At 45.6% G+C, this 23,664-nt stretch overlaps 1 protein-coding gene across 1 annotated transcript in view; it reads left to right on the top strand.

Moving 5' to 3' along the window:
* Positions 1-23,664, top strand: part of EPHB1 (EPH receptor B1) — a 443,566-nt gene that overhangs the window by 144,356 nt on the left and 275,546 nt on the right. Inside the window, exon 3 of the mRNA XM_003895080.5 lies at positions 11,569-12,250. Within this exon, the coding sequence (XP_003895129.1) occupies positions 11,569-12,250 (682 nt within the window). The remainder of the gene's footprint in view (positions 1-11,568; positions 12,251-23,664) is intronic.

The raw sequence follows: 23,664 nt of genomic DNA, 5'->3' as shown, positions 1-23,664 counted from the left end.
TGTCTACACAGGAGCTTTGTCCTTGGGGTCCAGGCTGATTGGTGGGGAAGATTTGGTAGTGGTGGCTCCAGCCCAGCCCTGAGCATCTGCTGCCCTGAAGAATCTTTGGTCTCCTGTGGGCTCTGTGAAGTTGTGTGCTGCCCGGGCTCCAGGGGACTTCTTGTTCAGATGGGCAGACATCTCCCCAGATTGGGCAATGCCCAGAAAGCTCCATTATGGTCCCACAGGGCACGGTAGCAGCAACTGTTTGCAAAACAGCAGCTTCCCCTAACAGCAGTTTGTACCCAAAAACAGACTGCTGAATGGGACCAGAGCCTGTAAGATGTGTCCAATTTTGTCTCCTTGTGGTCTGAGCTGGTGACTGACAGTGGTCCTGAGATTGCTGGCTTGAGAGAAGAGAGGCTCTGATGAAACAGCTCAGAGGAAGCCCTGGAGATTCCCAGAGGGAAAGGGAAGGGAACTGCTAGTTGTTTCTCTGTGACTGTAAGGAGAGGGAGTTTAGCATTTTAGTTCCTGCATTCTGCTGACCAAAGGGTAGGATTATTTATATAGAATCTAGATGATTTCCACACCCTGGTGACTCAGCTAGAGGTGGATCCTGAGGTTAACATAATCATGATGATGATCGTCATAATAATAATGGCAATAATTGGTACTCAGTGAATGGTAGTTATGTGCAGGCACAGCACTAGATGAGCTCCTTCCGCATCCATGATCTTTCAGTCTTCGTATTACCCTGAAAAGTAAATAGTATTTTGCAGGTGAGGAAACTGAAGCTCAGAAAGTTGTCTGTGATCACAGAGTTGTAACTGGCAGAGGTGGGGTCTGCCTGCCCTGGCAACCTCTACAGCTTCATCTCTTTCAGTGTTTCTCTTGCTGTTTAATCTTCTGTAGCCATGCTGGCATCCTGGCTTTCTCAGCAGTGGGCCAGGCACCTTCTTGCCCTGGGAAACTTGTTCTGGTTGTCCTCTGTGCCTGGGATGCTCCTCCCTCGTGTACCCTCCAGGCTAGCTCCTGTGTTTCATTCAGATCTCAGCTCAAAGGGAGATCTTCCCTGATTACCCCACTGCTAGCTGTCACTCTATTTCCTTTCCTGCTTCTTTGTAGTTGTTAATGCTACCTGACTTTATATTATTCATTTGTTTGTTCATCCTTTGGTTAACTCTATTGGAATATAAGGTCCATGGGGGCAGGGACTTTTTCTCTTATTTACTCCTGTTTCACCAACTCCTAAAATGTTGCTTGGGGCTGCTGTAGTAGATGTTTGACTCTTTATTAAATAAATGAGATAAATGAGTTGGGTTTGAAACAAATCAGAATAGCTGGGATCTTATTAGGCCAACAGAGGCCAAAAAGCCAATTTCAATTATTTCTATTCCTGTCTTAAATAAAGGTGTCCCGAGGAAGTGCCCCTTTCCAGCCAGGCCCTGTAGAATTGGTTTATTCGTGGAGGTTATAATGACGCAGCATCATGATAGTCATAGGGCATTCTTAGAGGGGTGAGCCTGTGTGGGGTGGGGGACATTGCAGCAGTCCAGGGAGGGGCCAGTTATCAAAAATCTTTCCAGAATTGTATGCTTGGAACTGTCTTCAGAGGCACAGAGTGGAATCAGCTCCAATCTCTCACCTTCATTTTATAGTGGCTCTTCATTTTGACCAGTAATATTACTTCTTAATTTGCTTATCCATCTCATTAATCAGATTTGGTTCCAAATGACCTTTGCCTGTTTCTGAAATTCAAATCCACTCTTGGGGCATAAAGAATGTGTCAGAGTTTCTGAAGGTTGTTCTGGAAGGTAGTGTAGATGGACCAATGGGTAGAGCCCCTGACAATGATTTTAAAAGGGGAACAGTTTATACAGATAAATGAGTTTTGATAGCATGCTTTACATATGCACACAGACACACATGCACATGCATGTGCACACACACACACAATCAGACAGACTGCAAATAGTCAATATGCACTGTCCAAATGTCAATAGGCACTCTAGCAATAGATCTGCAAGCTCTGACTTCCAATAAGCAAGCCTAACAAACCTAGATCTTGGAGAGACCCGAAAGTGTCTTACTCATACATCAAAGTCATGGTCTGAAAGCCCGAACAAGTACTTTCTAATGGATGTCATTGTTTCCTTTATTATGCTTATCTCAAGGACAGGTGGTCCATTTGTGTCAATAATAGTGCTCTTTCAAAGGCTGTTAATAATCTGTTGGTTGTGCAAGGTTGATTTGTTTCTTCCTTTCACAAAGACAGGTTAGCCTGGTGGCACCTGCAGTAAAGAAGGGAGAGAAGTTAAAGAACAGGCCAGGGCCCTGCTCATTGCCTCAGTCTTCCAGGATATTTTGAGGGCTTGGCACTGGGAATATGGAGCGATACCCAACACAGTCCCAACCTGTAGGATTGGGTTCATGTGGGAGATGGATTTGTATTTTAGAAAACTCATATGAGCAAGGGAATTAAGGAGAATGACTGGAAGAGTTACTTGGAGAGTAAAGAGAGTTCAATGATGAAACAGAAGGGGAGACTGAATAGAAGAGCTATGAAGGAGATAGGAGACGAATTTGAGGGTTAACCTCCTATGATGAGTTGCAAAACAAAACAAAATGGAGAGGGCAGAGTCTAGGTTGCTTCCTAGGCATCTGGTACTGGGTGATCAAGGTGTCATTCTCAGATGGAGGTGAGACTGCATCAGGGCTGCAAAGGTCAAGGTGGTGCATCCCAGGTATTTATCAGGAGGCATCCAGCAGGCAGCAGAATATACAAGTCTGGGGTGCTGGGGAGAGGTCAAGTTGGTGATGCACTCCGTGGTGGTTGAAGCCTCGTATGTGGATGAGATCACCTAGGATAAAAAGTGAGATGAAAATGAAGTGGATTTCACTGGTGGTCCCAGATGTTACTGAATAAAATAGTGTTCCATAATTCCAGTGTTGTGAAGCTAAATGCATGGAATTATTTTTCTTGTTGAAATGAACTAATAAATAAGTCAAAATTTAATTTCCTGTCCTCAAGGAGCTCACAGCCTGGTAGCAGAAACCAAAGGCACACACATGAAGCAATTAAATAATATTTCAAAACAGTATATTATCAAATGCTAAATTGTGTGGAATAAACTCAATCATACTTTATGCATTCAGAAAAATGGTAGATAAATCTAAGCCAGGGAAAGAATTATGGAGGAAATAAGACCATAGCCACCTTGAAGGAAGGAGCTGCAAAGAGAATCCAGCCCTGCCATGTATCCACCACCTGACTTTGGTCCTGGTATTGAATGTCTCTGGGCCTCACTTTGCCCGTTTGTCAATAAAACATCATGACCAACATGGTCTAGAATGGCTTCCAAGCCACATCTGCCTTTCTCTGGCTTAGTTCAGATGGGATGTGGGTGAGGTAAAAGAAGGACATCAGGGTCAGTCAGAACGTCAGCAACAACATCGAGGGGCAGAAATGGGTATGGGCTCTGTTGTCCAGCTATGAGAAGATATGGCCCTGCTTTGGGCCCTTGACATCTCTTGCCCTGTCTGTTGTCTCCATGTTCTGTCCAGGCCGTGAGGTAATGCCAGCCCTAGTGCATTGGTCATGGGAATGCAAGAGACAGGCCAGGTGGGGAGATATGGATTGTTCTGGAACAAATGGCACATTGTGGTGATGACATGGGTGTGTTGAACTTGGGGAGCACTTTTGGCCTTTTGACTACCCAACTGACCTCCAGGTTGGAAAATCTAGTGGTCCTGGAATGGGGTCCTGAGCCCACGATTCTGATACTGTCTTTGGACCACACCCCGATACTCCCCAGGCCCTCATTATCAGTCATAGGGATGCTTCCTTGGCCACCTAGCCCCTCTAGATGCCACCTTTGCCTCAACTTAGGCATCATTCATACATGTTTGATTGAATGAATGATTGGCACTTGGGATACAGGGATAAAGGGATAAGAAGGTCATCCAAGGTACAGAGGATAGAATGAGCAGGGGCATGAAGTCACCATTAACAAGCTACGTGTGGATAATGGAGACCGTGCCAGCATTGTTGGGATATTGAGGTGGGGGTTGGACCAAATAACAGAGGGGTTTTATTTTAAAGCCATATTAAGGTATTATTTACCTGCAATAAATTCACTCACTTTAAGTGTATTAAAATTTTAATCAATTCAGTAATTTTTTTGTAAACATATAGAATTTGTAACCCATCACCACAATCTCATTTTAGAACATTTTTTATCACTTCTAAAAATATTCTTTATGCCAGTTTGTAGTCACTCCCCATTTCCCTCTCTGGCCCCAGGCAAATGCTAACCTACCTCTCTGTCTGTAGATTTGCCTCTTCTGAACATTTCATGTGTATATAATCACACAGTATGTGGTCTTTTGAGACATACAGTTTTCTTCACTTAACATAATGTTTTAGAGGTTCATCATGTTGCCGTACACACTAGTACTTCATTCCTTTTTATTTTGGAATAGTGTTCCATTATATGGGCACATCAGATTTTGTTTATGCACTCACCACTTGACAGCAAAGGGTCTTAGGTGACATATTGAAGAGTCCAGCTGAGTCCAGTTCAAGAAAGGAGGACAGCAGTCAGATTAGCATGAGGCAAGTATAAAGCTTACTCCTCATATAAAGATGTACGAGAAATGTCCTATACCTTATTTTCTTTTAGTCTAATTATTTCGGATTCTTCTGAGTCCCCTATACCACTGGTTGGTGAGAAGTTCAAGTTCAATTAACGGTTTCTCTTTCCACTAGGACTATGCTCCCACAGGTCTTACTCAGCAAATTCTGGGAAGGCTGCTGTATTGTCCAAAGGCTAGTGGTCCACCTGTAGGTTTTCTGGATGTGAATAAAGTTCTGGAGGTGGCGGTGGCTGCAGTTGATAACTTTGTGTGTACCTAATTTCATGTAGATAAAAGTTTATCTGATAAATTATCCTTGAAGTGGAATTGCTGGGTCAAAGGGTGTATGTAGTCATAATTTTTATAAATAAAACCAAAATTTCCATAGAAGTTGTACAAATTTGCTACTCTTCCATTTGTGTGTCAGAATTCTTATCTTCCATGTCCCCTCCAACACAGTGTGCTATCACATTTTTGTTCTTTGACATCCCCCGAAAAGTATCATAATGTGGCTAATTAACAACTCACACTTTATGAAGAGTGAGATTCAGCATCTTTTCAAATATTTAAGAGCTATATTTGTGTATTTTTTAATGAACAGTTTGTTGATACCCTTTGCACAATTTTCTATCTTGTTATTGACATATAGATTCTCTTTATATATTAGGGGATATTAACACTCTATCTGTGATAAGTGACAAATAATTTTTTTTTCTATCAGGTTTTCTTTCCCCCCCCACTTTTAAATTTGCTTATGGCTATTTCTGTCATGCCAGTTTTTAAAATTGTATAGAGATGAATTTATCAATATGTTTGTTTATGGCTTCTGAGTTTCATATCACAATTAGTATACAAAAATTTTCGCCATGGTTTCTTTTAGTATCTTTGTAGTTTCATTTTTAATGTTTAAATCTTGGATTCACCAGAAATTTATTCTGGAGTAAGGTATAAGTATGGAACAAAAGTTATGTTTTTTTTCCCCCCAGATAGACACCTAATTATCACTACAATTTTTAAAATGATTTACCTTCTTCATATTGATTTCAGTTCTGGCCCACACTTGAAGTACTAAGAGAAGCTGCTGAACTGATTTCTAAAAGATTTCACCAGTTTATACTTTCATCAATAGGCTTGGTCAGTGCCCTTTTTCCCACTTTCTTACCAAGACTTGACATTTTATCTTTTAAATTTTTTGCAAATCTGATAAGCAAATCATGGTGTTTTGCTGTTGTTTTAATGGGAGGAGATAATTACAGGAAGGAATACAAGAAGCAATATGTCAAATGCCTAGAAGTGGAGGCTAAGAAGCAGCCATTGAATGGAGATCTTTAGGAAATTGACTTTGGGGCAGGCAGTGCAAATACATTACCAGAACTAGAACCCACACAGGCTTTGGGTAAAAGAAATTTGGCCCTGAATAGGAAATTGGGCATCTACAGTGTAGTACATGCAAGACTGGTAAATTTCCCCCTTTTTTTAAGTAAAGAGAGAGGGAAGAGGTGAGGAATCATCATTCCTAAGGATCTGGGAAGCCCAAAGCCTGGATGGTGAGGCAGGACTGATGCCTGAGTGTTCAGGGGACACATGGCCCCTTGAGTCTGTGGCTCAGTGAAGGTCTAGGGATTCTCCCCTAAAGCATCTTTCCAGTTTTTGCTGGTGTGTTCCAACCTACCGTCTCTTGCCTGGATACCCACAATGACCTCCAGTTGTCCTGCCCATACACTCAGACTGCCCTTCAAACCAGTCTCTATAGTGCATCAGAGAGAGCTTTTAAAAGCTCAGCTCTGATCGCCTGTGTTTTTTCTCCCTAACTCAGCAGCAACTTCTAGTTACACTCAGGATGAAACTCAAAATTCTCAACTGCATTCATCTTCCTCTCAGTCCTGTTCCTGCCACCCCCAACTTCTTATGGCTGTCTGTCACACAGCCTTCATTCCTCAATGGCACCAGGCCACTTTTCCTACCATGAGGCCTTTGTACCTGCCTTTGCTGGGCCCGGAGGCTCTGCTCCTACTTTGCTCCCAGAAGGTGCACACTTGTCCTGGCTAACTTCTATCTACCTGTCCCTCTCAGCTTGGAGGGTAATGTTGCTTGGATATTTGTTCCCTCCCAATCTCATATTAAAGCATGATCTCCAATGTTGGAGGTGTCGCCTAGCAGGAGGTGTCACCTAGCAGGAGGTGTTTGGATCGTGGTAGGGGATCCCTCATGAATGGCTTGATGCCCTCCTTATGGTAATGAGTGAGTCTCACTCTATTAGTTCACACAGGAGCTGGTGGTTTAAAAGAACCTGGCATCTCTCTTGCTGCCTCTCTCACCATGTGACACGCCTGCTTCTCCTTTACCTTCTTCCATGATTGGAAACTTTCTGAGGCCTCACCAGAAGTAGATCATGGTGCCATGCTTCTTGCACAGGCTGCAGAACTATAAGCCAGATAAACCTCTTTTCGTTATAAATTACCCAGCTTCAGGTATTCCTTTATAGCAACACAAAATGGACTCATACAGAGGGTCTTTCCTGACAATCTTCTGTATATCCGTTGCACCCCCTTGCATGGCTTCCTGTAATTTTCCTTCACAGCAGTTAACACAAATGTAATTATTGGTTATTTTAATAACCATTTTCTAATTTCTGTTTATCTCACTAGATTATAAGCTTCTTATCGTTATATCCCCAGTGGCTAATGGGATGCCTGGCACAAACCTAACATTCAGTAGACATTTTTTTCATTGATGAATGAATGAGGTATAAATATAAAGCAATGAGACTGATTCCAAATGTTGTAAACGAATGATGTTTGTCTCTCTCTGTTGGGAACGGCATTCTACCCTTATCCCCATTAACCAAAATCTCCTCTTTCTTTGATGCCCCCAGTTCTAATTACCACTTGCTGTGGAAAGTATGTGTACCTCCTGAAGCCCACTCTGATCACTTATTTCTTCAACCCCTGCAGAGCTTTCGTTGACAGAAGAAGAATGAAAGAGGCAAAGAAATTAATGGGAAGCCCTATGATGGCCTTTTCCCAACAACAGGGAGTTATCTTCCTTTCTCTCAATTTCTTTCTACTCTTTCCCTTTGAATATGCAGCTGAATTTCCTCTAATTTGCTTTGATCACTCCCTTAGGAGCTATCATGGAATCAATCAGATCTGTAGAATTTTACAACTCGGGGTCATCCAGTATGATTTCTCATTTTACGGATAAGAAAACTGAGGCCCAGAGAGGTTAATGTTTGAAACAATTACTTCTGCTGGGTCGTATAATACCAATCAGTGTCATTTTCTAAGATACATTTTCTCAATATCCCAGCTCCATGAGAGTAGAAATCCTCATGCTGCTTGTTTTGTTTTATTTCTTTTTTTGAGACAAAGTCTTGCTCGGTCACCCAGTCTGGAGTACAGTGGTGCGAGCATGGCTTACTGCAGCCTTGACCTCCTGGGCTCAAGCGATCCTCTCACTTCAGCCTCCTGAATAGCTGGTTCTACAAGCACAAGCCACCAATCTTGGTTAATTTTTTCATTTTTATTTTTGTAGAGATGGGGGTCTCTCTGTGTTGCTGGCCTTGAGTCCTGAGCTCAAGCCATCCTCCCACCTCACCCTTCCAAAGTGCTAGAATTGTAGGCATAAGCCACTGTACCTGGCCTCATTTTGCTTATTTAAATACCTCCTGGTGGTGACTGTCTCAGTGGTAAGGTGAAGCCCATAGGATGGGCTTCCATCCTACTCCCACAGCAGAGCTCCATTAATCTTGGGTGGGTCAAGAACTCTGGCTGTGACCAGACCGCCACTCTAAATGGGGCCACATGCTTCACATTGACAGAGGGGCCCCATGTGTGTACTGAGACCCAATGGGAATAATGGGTCATGAGACCTGTTGTGTTTCAACAATTACAGAAGAGTTAAAAAAAAAAAAAAAAAAAAGAAAAAATTCCTTTCCTCAAAAGTCATGTAGGGTCAACTGAGAAAATGTTGTTTTATAACAGCCATGGAAAGAGAGGGAGGTCTAAAAATTTGATCTGAAACATTGTCAGTGACTTCTCCCTGGCTGAAAAAAAATAGGCAAGCAGAGCATAACTTTAATAAACACATTTGATAGAACAAAACACAGTGTTCAAGAAGACAGAAAAAGTGGTTCTTTTACATCTAGAGAATCAATAACAAATTAAGCAAAGTCCAGGTGAGCCTCAACAGTGTGAATTTATACTCCATGCAGGCCACAAAGGTGAGATCTCTCTTCCAGGTTGGCCACATGGTGGGACCTGGGCACAGGGAGGTCCATGTGCTGGGCACAAGGCAGGCTGTGAAGTAGCTATGTGGACTGTGGATGCACCACTCCAGGGATGCCCTGCAGCCCCCTCAGGTCTCACTGACTCCTGGGGGAGGTAGGTGCACCAGGGTCAGTGTGCACAGGTTCTTACCTGTTGTGTGGAGGATGTACTAATATGCTATAATATGCTATCTAATTCAGCCAGGGGATTTTCCAGAGCTGGAGTAACTCAGGTAAAGAAGAACAAAAAGTCATCCTAGGTAGAAAGCACAGCATAAGAACAGGCTTGGAACTGGGAAACAGATTTGTGAGTTTGGGGATGTTAGTTCTTGGCATTGCAGAAGGTGGAGTGGAGTCGAGGGAGATGCTGGTGGGTTATGAATGGTGTGATTGGAGGTCAAGTGAAAGGTAGAGTGCTGGGTGATATTTGGCCTGGAACTGAGACTATCCAGGGTAGCGAATCATGATGGCCTGTGTGTCCCAGAACTGCTGCAAGGATACTGGCAGGAGCTGATCTGTTGGTGAGGGACTGGCAGGACTTCAAGTTGGTGAGGGAACTGGCACTCTAGGAGTCCTGGGAGAGACTGGGGGCCAGGAGGACCCTGGATTGACTGCAGTTTAGGTGCCTTGGTGGCAGAGGCCCAGACAGCGAGAGCGACCATGAATGAGGTCACTTTACAGACCTGGGCATGCAGGGCCAGCTCTGAACGTGCCCATTTCCCCACCTCTCCACACTATGCCTGTTTTTTGGTTTCCTTCACACAAGTTTAGAGGACAGCCTTGCTTCTATCCACCTGCTATCCACAAGGGGCTTTACTCTTTTCAAGGAGCAATTGCAGTATATTTTCCATGCGCACATAATTGGCTTTTAGCTCCGTTAATGAAGAATTCTAGTCTATATATTTAAAGTCCACCACTGTAAATAATAAGCAATTAGCACAGTATTCAAAGATACTGGTATGATTTGGTTACCTTGATCACCACTGCTAAATAGTCAAGGATCCTAATTCATTTTCACTTTAGAAAGTTTAATTTCTTTTCTCTATTTTTTTTTTATTCTAGGCAAACAGAATATAAGTTTAAATTTATTCCTGGAAATATTCTCAGTTCTTGAGACCAGGATCTGGAGAGCTACCAGATGTGGGCAGCTTCTTCCTTAACTCCTTTTCTCCAAGCACAAGGAAGAAGGAACGATCCAGCAACTCTTCTTTGACCCCTGCCCTAGAGAGCTCAGTTAAGGGAGCCATGCCTTTAAAGACCCCTCCCGACTCCCCTCCAACCCTCACTGCCTGTTATTGAAGTAATCTTCTAGAAGTTCTTAGGTGATTTTATTTGACCATTCAAAGTATTTTCTACTAGCTTCTCTTGTAATTTCTTTTAGCCATATAAGTATGGGTGAGTTGCATGATGTCTTTTCATCTGTAAATTGGGGATAATAATACCTAGTTCTGAAAGTTGTTGGGAATAGTGAAAGACATCACTTAACACATGTGTTGTTCTTCTCTTTTATTCCAATCTACAAGGCTGTTATAAATGGGAGCTCACTTTTCTAATGTGAATCATGATTGTCTTTCCCTTAAGAAAGTTTCATTATTCACTAAAGTAACACCCTCCAACACTTTCCTCCATCATAGCCTTCCTTGAAATTTGCACACAATAGAGCTTCATTTGCTACATTAGGGGTTCTTCTTAGCAGCCTTCACTTTTACCAGTTTTATAGTCTAGGTCTTTGTGTTAGTCCACTCTTGCATTGCTGTAAAGAAACACCTGAGCTGAGTAATTTATAAAGAAAAGAGGTTTAACTTGTTCATAGTTCTGCAGACTGAACATGAAACATAGTGCCAGCATCTACTTCTGCTGAGGGCCTCAGGAAGCTTCCACTCATGGCAGGCCAGGGGAGCCAGCATGTCACATGGTGAGAGATGAAGCAAGAGAGAGAGAAGGGGGAGCTCCCAGATTCTTTTAAACAGCCAGATGTCACTCATCACCAAAGGGATGGTGCTAAACCATTCATGAGGGATCTGCCTCCATGATCAAATCACCTCCCACCAGGCCCCACCTCCAACATTGGGAATCACATTTCACATGAGATTTGGAGGGGAGAAACATCCAAACCATATCAGTCTTTCAGAGATAGATGTTATTGAAAAAAAGTTTATGAGAATCTAAGTTTGTTGAGAAACCCTGAAAAGCTTTAAATTCATGTGCTTTACAGAGACATAAAGGAATCTCACCACAATAAAGAAATTAGGTTCAAAGATGGGGATTTCCAAAGTGTGGGTGTCAAGTAATTGGACCTCTAATCCACAGATTGGCTTTCAGAGCAGGGACTGTGGAAGTGAGGAAGAAAGTCCCTGCCACCACATGGGCTGAAAGCTGCATGTTGTCCCCATGGATGTAATAAGCCAGTCACAGAATGAGCATTATGGGTTAGGCAAGGGACAGCTTTCTTGAATGAAGTGTGTTATATTTTGGGATGGGCTGCAAAGAAATATGAAGTTTTCTTATAAGATTTTTAAAATCAAGTTGCGCTTAGATGTCTTCATTTCTCAAGTCAATGTGCTGAACTGGTGAGCTCTTAAGGCCCCTTAGCCCCAGGATTCTCCTCTGCTATGCCTATTTTTGTATTCTCACTCTCTATTTTGTGTTTTTGCATGTGTGTACCTGTGGCCTGCTATGTACAGTGGGAAGAAGTCAGTGGCTATGATGAAAACCTGAACACCATCCGCACCTACCAGGTGTGCAATGTCTTTGAGCCCAACCAGAACAATTGGCTGCTCACCACCTTCATCAACCGGCGGGGGGCCCATCGCATCTACACAGAGATGCGCTTCACTGTGAGAGACTGCAGCAGCCTCCCTAATGTCCCAGGATCCTGCAAGGAGACCTTCAACTTGTATTACTATGAGACTGACTCTGTCATTGCCACCAAGAAGTCGGCCTTCTGGTCTGAGGCCCCCTACCTCAAAGTAGACACCATTGCTGCAGATGAGAGCTTCTCCCAGGTGGACTTTGGGGGAAGGCTGATGAAGGTAAACACAGAAGTCAGGAGCTTTGGGCCTCTTACTCGGAATGGTTTTTACCTCGCTTTTCAGGATTATGGAGCCTGTATGTCTCTTCTTTCTGTCCGTGTCTTCTTCAAAAAGTGTCCCAGCATTGTGCAAAATTTTGCAGTGTTTCCAGAGACCATGACGGGGGCAGAGAGCACATCTCTGGTGATTGCTCGGGGCACATGCATCCCCAACGCAGAGGAAGTGGACGTGCCCATCAAACTCTACTGCAACGGGGATGGGGAATGGATGGTGCCCATTGGGCGATGCACCTGCAAGCCTGGCTATGAGCCTGAGAACAGCGTGGCATGCAAGGGTAAGCTCTGGAGCCTCTGCTTCCTGCCCACTTATGGCAGGGCCAGATCTGCAAGGTTTCTCCACTAATAATTCTGGGTCATACAGGAACAGAAAAGAGTCTAATGGCTTATTATAAAGCTCTGAGGACTCCTATTCCTAGTGCTAGGCCTGATGATTTTCCAATCATGTCCAACCAGATTGTCCATATTTATTATTCATGGTGAGAGGAAGAGATGGGGAGAATTTCAAACAGTGGAAAATAACTTAATAACCAGTGCATAATATTTAGTGTTGAAGTGTTGAATTTATATATCTCTCTCCTCTCTCTCTCTGTCTCTCTCTCTCTCTCTCTCTCACACACACACACACACACACACACACACCCCTATATCCTGCATCCAACCCTAAGCTCTGTGGCTGGAGACTTTGGAATTTGGGTTGCCATGGACAATTCACTCAAGGGTAATTGAGAAGTGACTGAATTTGGAAAATATTTTAGTTCATTTCAGTCCAGCTCCCACAGCACTCAACTTGGTACTGAACCCATGTAGCTCATTAACTCAAAGCCCTCTGGCTTGGCTGTCTTTCTCTAGGGGCTCATTGCCAGGCCCTGGAAGGAGATGAAACTATTGGAATGGGAGTGGGGCTGTATCATGTATTGTATTAACTTTTGCTTCTAAATGACACAGAGTGATGCAAACTTTGCAGTTTGAGAGTGTCAGGATACTATGTGCTCATATTAGCCATCACTAGCACTAACCCTAGAAAGCCCATGTTCAACATATGGCAATAAATGTGCTGAACTGGCTGCAGGCTCAGTCTGCTCTGGGAGTGAATAGAAGGATCTGGAGGCCCCACAGCTTATGCATTGTCTAAGTGCATGGAAGCTGAACGTGGGGGGAATCCAGGGTTGGGGAAGAGAAGACTGCTTTCCCTTATTAAATTTTGCTTGGAACCTTCAAAGGTCCTGATTCTTTTACAAGGAAGCCTTCCTATATGGACCTCAGAAATGACCACCTTAACCTTAATGAACCCCCAAGGTTGCCCTTAGTCCTTTGGGGCTTGGAGGCTGCATTAGCAACTTATTCTCTATTGTGAGCCTCCTGCCCGCTTCCCTCTCTGATGTCACCGCCACCCTGCCTGAGCACCAGACCAGCCTATGCCAGTTTACTTCCCCTCTTACCTTGCTTCCCAGACACCTGTGGGTGCAGTGCCAAGCACAGGCTTGTTAGTACCATCAGCTCTGCAATCCTTTGGACTCAGCTAATTGCCTGGGCCAGAACACTCACACAGCCTTTCTGAGGCCTGCTGAGAGTAGGGAGCTGCACCTTTGTGTCTTTATTGGATTTCTTGGTCCTGGTACCCATGATGGATGGTGTGGAAACAGAGGAGAGAGAGTGCCAGATCCCAGATCCAGTGATGAATCAACGTTGACAGTTTTAAAACCATCCCAGCCTGGTCCCACAGTCCTCCTCTTTGTGCCATTGGTTGGGATGGGTCACTATCTTTGCCATTTGTCTGGATCTAAGTGGGGACCAAGGCACCAGGCTGAGTTATTAAAGGCACAGGTGCAGCAGCTATCTGGCATGCTTGCAGCAGTGCATGGTGGGTGATTTCTCTGGTTTTCAGAGGGCTGCCACACCACACTTGCTGGCTGGGGCACTCTCATTTTTCTCATTACATCCTGAGCAGAATGGCAGGAACCAGAGCTAGCATTATTGGTTCTGATTTAATTGGGTCTCTGGGAACAGGCTTTCATTTCTTTGGGCTAATTGGAACTTTTCTTTTTTAGAGGGTTCTGCTGTCCATGTAGCTTGTCAGCTACCTCCTGTAGCTGTCCTGAGAGGGCCTGTGAGGACAAATATGTAAATCCAAATTGTTTCTTTCCATTTCTGCTTCCCAGTCTCAATCCCCTCCTGAGTTTTGTTGGACATTTCTAATCTCTAGCTATTGTGAACATGGCTTGACTTTACAAACTACTTATTGCAAACTCATTGGAGGGTAGAGGAAATGGGGAACCCATGGCACCATCACTTGGCCACTTCAGAGGCACAGGAAGCCACATTTCTGAGAGTGGAGAGTGGCATCATGGGTCTTGTGGCCCAGCATCCTGGCCAAGGTCAGTGCCCTGGAAGGGAAGAGAAGGGCCTCTTACCCTTGTCTCAAGAACTTTCAGTTGAATCCTCTGAAATCTTTGCCCTTAACTCTGCTGGTAACTGGACTCTGACGGCTGGCAAGGGGACCTTCAGTCAAAAATGGTGATCTTAGGAAGACTCTGTACTCTTTGGTGGGGGTTGGGAAGTACATGTGGGTAGTGAAGTACTTGTTACTGGTCTCCATGGTGTGTCTTCAGGGAAAGGCTTTCCACTCATTTTTGGTGCTCACGGAGTGCTGCCAGATGGACACGGTGGCCATTCACAATGGTTTTGGTGTAGCCCACTTAGCACAATCATCATGAGGGCAGAAGCAGGCAGAATGGTGGATAACAGAGAATTGCAATTGAGACACAGTGAGCCTTCAACAGCTAGTTCTCTCCCAACACAGCCCTGAGAATTGGTGTCCTCTGAGCCTGGCTGGGCCAAATGCTGATGGTTCTATGATTCATACAGCTGTGCTGATTTGATACATCTTTTCTGCGTATGTGAAACTGGGACTTTGTAGGGTGGCAGAAAGAATAATCCGTCTGCTTCTGGTTCCATGCTATTTTTCCTGGAAGAACAGACTTTCATTATGGCCAGGGAACCGTATTTTCTTGGCTTTCACTTTGCTACTGCGAAACCGTCGCCTGTCAAAATCATGGTGACCAGTCGCTTGGCTGTGCAGAGGCACCTGGAGACCAATTAGACAGCACAGCCAGCAAAGAGTGGTCCTGGCCTAGAGCTGTTTCTGTTGTGAAGAGTGTGGGTGGTGAGAAGAGAACAGGTGAGAGGGGAGTAGAGGAAGCCATGGGGAGAACTTGTGCATTAGAATGTATGGCAAGCGGCTCATGCATTTTCCAGAGGGCTCCTTGGCCTAAGGCCTGTTCCTGACATCCTTTCTGTACACACAGGCTGGTCCCATCAGGCAGAGTCACATCGGCCTTTTGACCTCATCTCACTAGTGACTCTGACCTCATCGTGCATTTGTCTTTATAAAATTGTTAATTACTAGGAAAATGGCCCATCTACCCCAATTTCAAGTTGTGCTCATAGTGTAGCGGATTAATGAGAAATCATAGCTTTGTCTTCACTTCTCCCCTCTTCCCTGCTGACGTTGGTGGCTAAGTCTGTTCTCTGTGTAGGTCCCATGCAGCCTGGTCCTTCCTGTGCCAGGGAGGCCGAGTTGGCTCTCAGCGGACCCCCTCTCTCTCTCTGTGCTGTGTAGCCTAAAATATTGCCTTAGCTGAAGTTGGACTGCAGGGAGGATGGGGAGGAGACTGGGGCTGTTAGAAGGAACCTGGCAGGGGCAGGCTCCTTATCTATGTGCTAGAAGCTTGGGACCTGCAGTATCCCATAAGGATGTCCATGGAGGTGTCTCAGAAATAAGGCAGAGAAGATATGACTGTTATATCTTCTGTGACAGCCCCTGAGTGGCCAGATCCCAGCTGGAGCACTGTGCCTGTGTGCCCATGGATCTGTTCTTCCCCTGAGTGCTGCCTGAGGGCTTGGCTTTCCTTCCCAGGGCATAGTCCTTGGAGTTTCCAGAAGAAGCTGCTTCATTAGGCTGCCTCTTTAGCCACACTGGGGACTCAGAAAATGACAATGCTATGCATAATTCTCCCTGCCATCCTCTCTTGCCTCTGCCCCTGCCCCAGGTTGACCTTAACTTGCTATTACAGAGGGCACACGCTAACTTATGGTGCCTAGGCCTTCATTGTCTGGGGCTGTCATGCACAGGAGGTGCAGGTGAATGAAAGAGGAAGGGGGTATGCTTGAGTGGAAGAGACCTAACCTAGAGATAGGGGCTGGTTTTAGTCTTGGCTCTGCCGAGAACTTGCTGTGTGGTTTTAGGTAAGTCCCTTTCCATTGACAGTCATATCTTCTCTGCCTATTTCTCAGAGTGTGCGAAAACGGATATGAGAATATTTTCTAAGCCGTGCCATGCTACATATTGCTAGGTGTCATTGTGCTTAAGCTCTGAATCATCCTTATTAAGAAAATAAGATTCTGGGATGAAGATGGCATGGGACTCCCCCGTCCAGAGACACAGGTCAGCAGGAATCCTGAATTCCTAGTCATCACCTTCCTGCACCTGCCCAGGCCCAGCTCCATGACCGCCAAGCAGTGACAAGTGAAAACAGCAAAAAGCAATAAGCCACTGTTCCTCAACTGATCAAAGGGCCAGTTAACACATGTTTGAATGCTGTGGCTCACATGGCCTGCCGTGAGGCAGGTGGTCTAGGCAAGTGGTCTTTGTGAAATGAAGGACCAAGTGGAGAGAGAAGACTCTCCAAGCCCAGGAGAGCCATGGTCTTCAGAACCAGCAGTTTTTGACCCCAGGGCAGGCAAGAGAACCCTCAGAAAGGTTTTACAAAGTGGCATCCCCAGTTGCCTCCTTCTGAGATGGTGATAAGTCTTGTATATGGCCCAAACATGGGAATTTAAAAAAATCCAAGAACCCCAGCTCTAAGCAGCAGACAGTACCATCTATGTGGCTAGTGCCCAGAAGAAAGGGACCCCAGGGTAGGTCACTGAAGATATTCTTGGGTTTCTGGGATTTGTAGACAGGATGAACCTGGGTGCCTGAGGGGATGAAGAAGGAGTCTGGGAGAGAGGACTGCAGGAGCAGGCTGACAGCTGGGTAAACCAAGAGCAAGCCTACAGGCCACCAGGAGGAGGGTATCCAGAGCATCACTACCCCTTAAGTAAAGGCTGGAGGCTGGGGAAAGCCATACAGGGCAGCCCTGAACAACCCAGAGTATCAACATGATGGCACAGCTAATAAAGCCCAAAAGGGGCTCTTGGCAGGGAAAAGAGGGGCAGATGCTGAGGACTGACTGTCTGGGTGTTACAGAAACAAACTTCCCTGCAGCTAGCCAGCACCAGCTGGGTCCCTAGGTACTGTCTTAAGAATGCCAGGGGTTGGCCGGGCGCGGTGGCTCAAGCCTGTAATCCCAGCACTTTGGGAGGCCGAGACGGGCGGATCACGAGGTCAGGAGATCGAGACCATCCTGGCTAACACGGTGAAACCCCGTCTCTACTAAAAAATACAAAAAAATAGCCGGGCGCGGTGGCGGGCGCCTGTAGTCCCAACTACTCGGGAGGCTGAGGCAGGAGAATGGCGTGAACCCGGGAGGCGGAGCTTGCAGTGAGCTGAGATCCGGCCACTGCACTCCAGCCTGGGCGGCAGAGCGAGACTCCGTCTCAAAAAAAAAAAAAAAAAAAAAAAAGAATGCCAGGGGTGCCACCACTGGTCCCAGCAGCATAGTCAAACCTGCAGGACTCCTATTTTCTGCTCAGTCCTACAGATTAGGGCTGGCAATGAGGATGCGTGACTTCAACTTGGAATCTGTGTGGGTTTTCTAGAGGGCTCTCAGATCGCCTATGACCATTCTGACTCTGGACATTGGTGGGGCCTTTACAACTCTAACAGAAGAACAGAACAGCTCTCGATGTGCCTGTCTTCCCATTTAGTGTCTCTCTGCAAGTTATGGCTGGTGATCCCACCTGCACTGCCTTAGGTTCTCCTCTTGTCAGACACTCGCTTGCCCTCTCCCTGAAGGTCTCCCCTCCTTCCTAGCTGCTGCTTCGCTCCTCCCCCCAATCTAGGGGGGACTTTTTTCTTTAGTAAAAAAACCTACATGTAAATTCCTTCATGCCTGGAAACCCAAGGGACGTTTTGAACCTTTCAACAGTTTCTGCACCTTTGTCAGCTTGAGCAGCTGAGATGAGCCACTTTATAAGCCTGGGGGAGTTAAGATGAAAAATTTGCAGGATTTGAAAGTGGAAAAAATACATCTAATTTAGCTCTTCTTGGAAAAAGAGGTTTTCAGGGCCTGCTTCCATCTCCCTTAGGGTTGCTGATCCCAGCTCCGGGCTCCCTCTGCCTCCTAATGCTGAGCTGCTGAAAGAGAAGGTGAAGAACACGAAGGAGTGTGTGTGTGTGGGGGGGGGGGGGGGGGGGGGGGTATGTGTGAGGCCTCAGTGCTGGAAGCCACATTCGAGGGCACCTCTGCTCTCTCGGTCTCATCAGCGGTTGGCTGGTGAGTGAGGGGGAAACCACAGCCCAGACAGCCTCCTCTCAAGCCCCAGGGAGACTGGCTCTGTTCAGGGCCAGGGGAGGCCAGGGTCATTAACACCGCAGCCCTGTAACATGAGCTTCATAATAGGATTTCCCAACAGGCTATTTCATTTAGAAACCTCTCGGGCCTCCTCTGCTCCCCATGGTGGCCTTACCCAGCGACCCCTAGAGAGGAATCAGATGTAACTGGCTGTCTGTAATCGACTGTGACACCGGCATGAGCAACAGCACAGGGAGCTGGAAGGATGCCCCTCTGCAGCATGGACTCCAGGATGCCAGGTTCTGGAGATGGCAGAGGATGGCAAGCGGGAGTTTCAGTTCCAAACCCCCTTGTACTCTGTAGCGTCAGCCTTTCTGCCTTTGAGACACAGGGCTAGAAGCATCCAAATTCCACTGGTGTTGAGCAAATAATCGTGAATCTTCCAGGCCATTGTTAGAGCTCCTGATCACGATTTGGCAGCGTCCCATGCATGAGAGCTGCCCTAGGTGGATTTTGTTTGAACTTGGTCATCCACGACTTAATATTTATGTATTATCAAAGATGATGACAGAGACATCATATGGTTATTACTGAGGTGGGGTGGGTAGTGGGAACATCGCCACATCAGGAGTCCAATAGGGGCCCTAATGCCACCATTTTCATCACCAACATCTGCCCGTGAAGACCTCTGGGGTCTGAAACTGCTGGAGTGAGTTGTGTGGGGATGCTGAGAGACTGCCTCATTTATCCACAGAGAGGGGTCTGCCAGGGAGCATTTTTGGGCACCAGTCTAGAGAGCCATGGCTAGTTAATGTTAGCATTGGGATTAGAACTCAGGTCTAGGGAGGCCACTGTCTGTCTCCACTTCTGAGACTAGATTTTGCTAAAAATAGCCATCCTTTAAAGCACACCATGTATTTTCATGAATATCTAACTTCTCTCAACTGTCTCTCACAAATGACTCTCTCTCTTGTGTTTTTATACCTTATTTCTTCTGGGAATTCTGGTGGTTCTGCGGTTACACATTTCTGCACTGTCCCTCTGCACAGGACTCCATGTCCACTGTCACCATCTTCTTTTTAATCCCACTAGGGGCAGCTCCGTCTCTTCAGAGAGCTCTGACATGTTAAGCTGCTTATGAACCATCTAGATAGTATACAGCCCCTCAGAGGGCGATCTCAGGCTCACCAGGGAAGAAAAGACTCTGAGGTTTTGTGCTTACAGGAAAGGGCAGAGGGAAGGAAGGGAGCTGCGGACTGAGGGATTGTGTGTCTCTTATTTGTATCAAGGACCCGGCATGGGCCTGTGAGGGCTGTATCCTAGCTCAGTCAGGGCTGTTGTCAGACTTATCCTTTGCTTTTGGTCCCCATCTCTCGCTGTGGCTAGACAGTCCCTTTCTGCAGAATTTGAGCACAAGCATCTGCACAATTTTTTCTTTTTTTTTTTGCATGGATGGAGACTCACCACTTTTCAGTTTGAAACATGGAGATGAAAAATTATACTGAATCCAAGCCTGCCTGCAGTGTAGTCTTTTGGTTCTGGGCCCTTAGGAGCTCTGGGAGTCTGAGTTCTGTTTCCACTGCTTTTGGCCATTGATGAGTTGCGTTGACAGGGCCTTAAGACCTGGGTCTCCCTCCGTGCAGTAGGGTGAAGAAGACTGGAAAGAGCCACTTCAGGGTTGTTGCAAATGGAGAAGGAATGCACCTCAAACACTGACAAACCACCCAGGAACAAGCCTTATTTTGCCAACAGGGCTTTGACAGGCATGTTGAGAGAGGTACAACCTTGCCTTTCCTTAGGAGAAGGGTCTCTGGCTGTAAATGTTCAGTCTAAACAAAGAGCTTGAGTGCTCTGGCAAGGCTGTTGAGCCCCCATTTTTGTTTCAAGGGCCAGTTAATAATACTGAGCAGGCAAAGTCTGGGGAGTTGTGGTTTAATCCAGAAGAGTATGACTGGGTCTGTTTTGGGTCCCATAAGCCATCCATGAGGCAGAGAGTATGTCATCTTCCTATGTACCCACCTAGCCTGCTGCAGGATGAGTCTGTGAAGCTGCAGGTACGTTGGACTCATCCTCTTGTGTCTGCATGTCCAGGGAGGCCAGGAAGAAATGAGCTTAGCTACAATAGGGCCCTGGAGAGGTTGGTGAGAAGGAGGCATTGTTGAGAGCCTCAGGAAGCCTCCTGGAATCACTGGGCGTACATTTGGGCCAGCAAGGCCAAACCCAGCCCTAATGAGTCTTTTCACTGAGAGTAGGACCTAGTTCATTAGAAAGGCTGCAGAAGGAAACAGGCATTTTGGTTTCTGGCTTTTCCCTGGCCTCTATCTGGAGTAGCCTACTCACCTTCAGGGTCCCTGCATCAGCCCACATTCCTGGTCAGAGCTGGAGTCACTGGGTCTTAGGGTGTGGTCCTTGGGGCCCACTCTGATCATCTCCTTGCAGACCTCAGCAGTTCTGACCTTCTCCTTCCTCATTCAAATTGGATTCCACTCTTTAGGTCCTGCGGGTTGGATGGTCCCATGTCTTTTCTTTCTTCAGCTACTTATTGGGCACCAACTGGTACTGGGCCCTGTATGCTTGTACATGAGATTCAGCAGTTTTTCTTCCAGGAATGTGTTGCATTCTTAGCTCTTAGAAAGTGTTTGCAACGTCCAGAGGATGCTGGGGCTGCAAGTGGTGCTGTTGCCCTGGAGAACCTGATGAAGCATGGCTACATCTGGCTAGATAAAGCCTCGAAGGACAGTGAGTCAAGCACATCCCATGACACTTAACTTTGCTCTTCGACAGTGGTCCTCAGCCTAATTTTAGACACTTCTAGGGATGGAGCACCCACACTTCCCAAGGAAGCCTGGTTAATTTCTGAACCTTTCTTCCTTGGAGTGGAACTTTTATACAAATCTCCACTCATGCAATTTATCTTTTTTTGTCGTTACTAAAAACATTTTGAATAGGTAATATATGTGAAAGGTCAGTTTCCCTCCACTGTGGTTGTCACCAGGCTCTCTCATTGTCAGTTTCTAATATTCTCTTGCAGAGAGTCGATGGATTTTGCAACTTTTCCCCCTTGTGTAGGGGCACACTACAGAGGACTTTGCACCTAGTTTCCCCACATCTCTTCTCAGTTAACACTGAAGTTTAACAGTAGTTTGGTTGTATTACATATAGATCTGCCTCATTCTTTCCAATGAGTGTTATTATTTCATTACATGAATATATTTTACTTAATTGGTCATTTATATACATTTAGATTGTTTTCTCTCTTTTGCTATTTCTGAACAATTTTGCAACAGAGATCCTTGTGCATTAATCTTTGCACCTACATGTGAGTATATCTGTGAGAAAAATTAATTTATTCAATGAATATTTATTGAGGATTTTCTATGTGCCAAGCACTTTCCTAAGCGCTAAGAATGCAGTAAATTCTCAGAAGTAAAACTGCTGAATAAGAGTATATAAATTTTTAATTTTGATAGATATTCCCAAACTGTCCTACCCCAAAAGATATTTTCTACCAATTTTTGTTCACACCAGCAGTGTTTGAGAATTCCTGTTCCCTATACCTTTGCCAAGATAATAAAATATCAATCATTTTTATCTTTGCCGATCTGAGAGGTGAAAAATGGCATCCCATTGTTGTTTCCATTTGCATTTGACTTTGCAAAGTTCCATAAAATGCCCTGTTCAAGAACTGAGACTCAAGCATTCCAACAGAATACATTAAGTTGGGTGTGTTTGTGTGCTGCAGGCAGTTTGGGGCCTGGTCTGCCGTTCACTCTCTTCTGTCGCATTCCCTCCAACCCTGCATCATCTTCTGTATGTACTCTTTGTCCATCTCTAGTATCAGGACATTTTGACACATGCCTCCCACCGATTTTGGCACTTCCCAAGCTGTGGTAGGTGAAATGTCTGCAGATGGGACAGGACAAGTGCAGGTGCTTGAGGCTGGAAGACCACCCCATTCTCATAGTCCAGTCTCAGGAAGGCTGACTCTTCCTGGTCTGCTAAGAAATACACCTTGCTTTTCCCATCTGTCTTCTCCTGCCCCTGGGCCTGTTTCAGGGCTTCCTGCCCTGCCCCATGCATCTCTCAGCTCTCACCTTTTGGCCCTTCACCCCACATCCTTTCCTTTAACTTTCCCAGCTTACCTCTGGGGCCTCTAGCCTCAGCTCACCATGTTGATACCTCCATGGCCATGCCTTCCTAGATCACCAGCCCTCAGCCCTTCCCTCCTCCCGCCTCCTCTTCATTTCTTCAGCCTTCACCAGACCTGCCGTCCCTTCCCCAGCAGCCCCAAATCAGTCTCATCCCCTTCCCTGATCAGGTGTCTACCCTCTACTGGAGCATACACCTTCCCACTCTGCTACTCTGCTGAAGCCCAGGCCTTGTCTCTGCCAGGGGTGTTGGCTCAGCTCTGGGCTGTTGCTTGCTGCAGCTATGTGTATGTCTGTTTGGTTTTTGTCCCCCTGCTCTGTGGCAGCTCTTTCTGTCTGGGGCCATGCACTCCCTACCTCTCTTACTTACCTCAGTTTCCCTTTCCCCTCCCTTCCCCTCCTTTCCCTTCTTAGACCTTCTCTTGCTCCTTCCTTCCTTCCTTCCTTCTTCAGTACTTTTCTTCTAAAATAAATATATTCACGTTAAAAAGTGAGTTAATTTAAAGAAAAATAATAAATAATAATAATACATTTAAAACTTGCTACATATAAGTATGGCAAAAAGGAATAAAGATAATAGGCAAACGACTGATATTTGAAAAGAATGTTGATGCCCAGTTTACCTGGGCTAGGAGAGCAGCTTATGCACTCTTTAGTGTAGCCCCACATTCCACTGCCACACCCTAGTGATGGTTGTATGATAGTTATGACCCGGATGTGGAGCACACTTCTGGATTGGCTTCCATCTTGTGTCGAAATGCTGATACCATGTGGCTGTCATTTATAAAGCACTGACTGTGTGCTAGATGCTCTGCCAAATTCTTGTTCTGCCTTATCTCTTAAATCCTCACAGAGCTTTATGAGGTACATGTGATTATTAGCCTCATTTTTCCATTGAAGATACCGAGGCACAGAGAAGCTAAGTAATTTTCTCAAGATCATACGACACAGGACTCTGAGGCCCTGCTGGTAACCACTATTCTCTATGCCTCCCAAGCTAAAGAAGAGCCAAGATTCACTTAGGGGTAGATTTCTGATTTTTGATGGGAGTTGGCATCAGTGTTCCATTTGGACTAAGGTGTAAGC

The sequence above is a fragment of the Papio anubis genome, chromosome 2 (assembly GCF_008728515.1).
Source record: "Papio anubis isolate 15944 chromosome 2, Panubis1.0, whole genome shotgun sequence".
In the NCBI taxonomy this organism is placed as follows: domain Eukaryota; kingdom Metazoa; phylum Chordata; class Mammalia; order Primates; family Cercopithecidae; genus Papio; species Papio anubis.
Note: the sequence above shows the minus strand (reverse complement) of the source record. Positions and strands in the feature narration are given on the sequence as shown.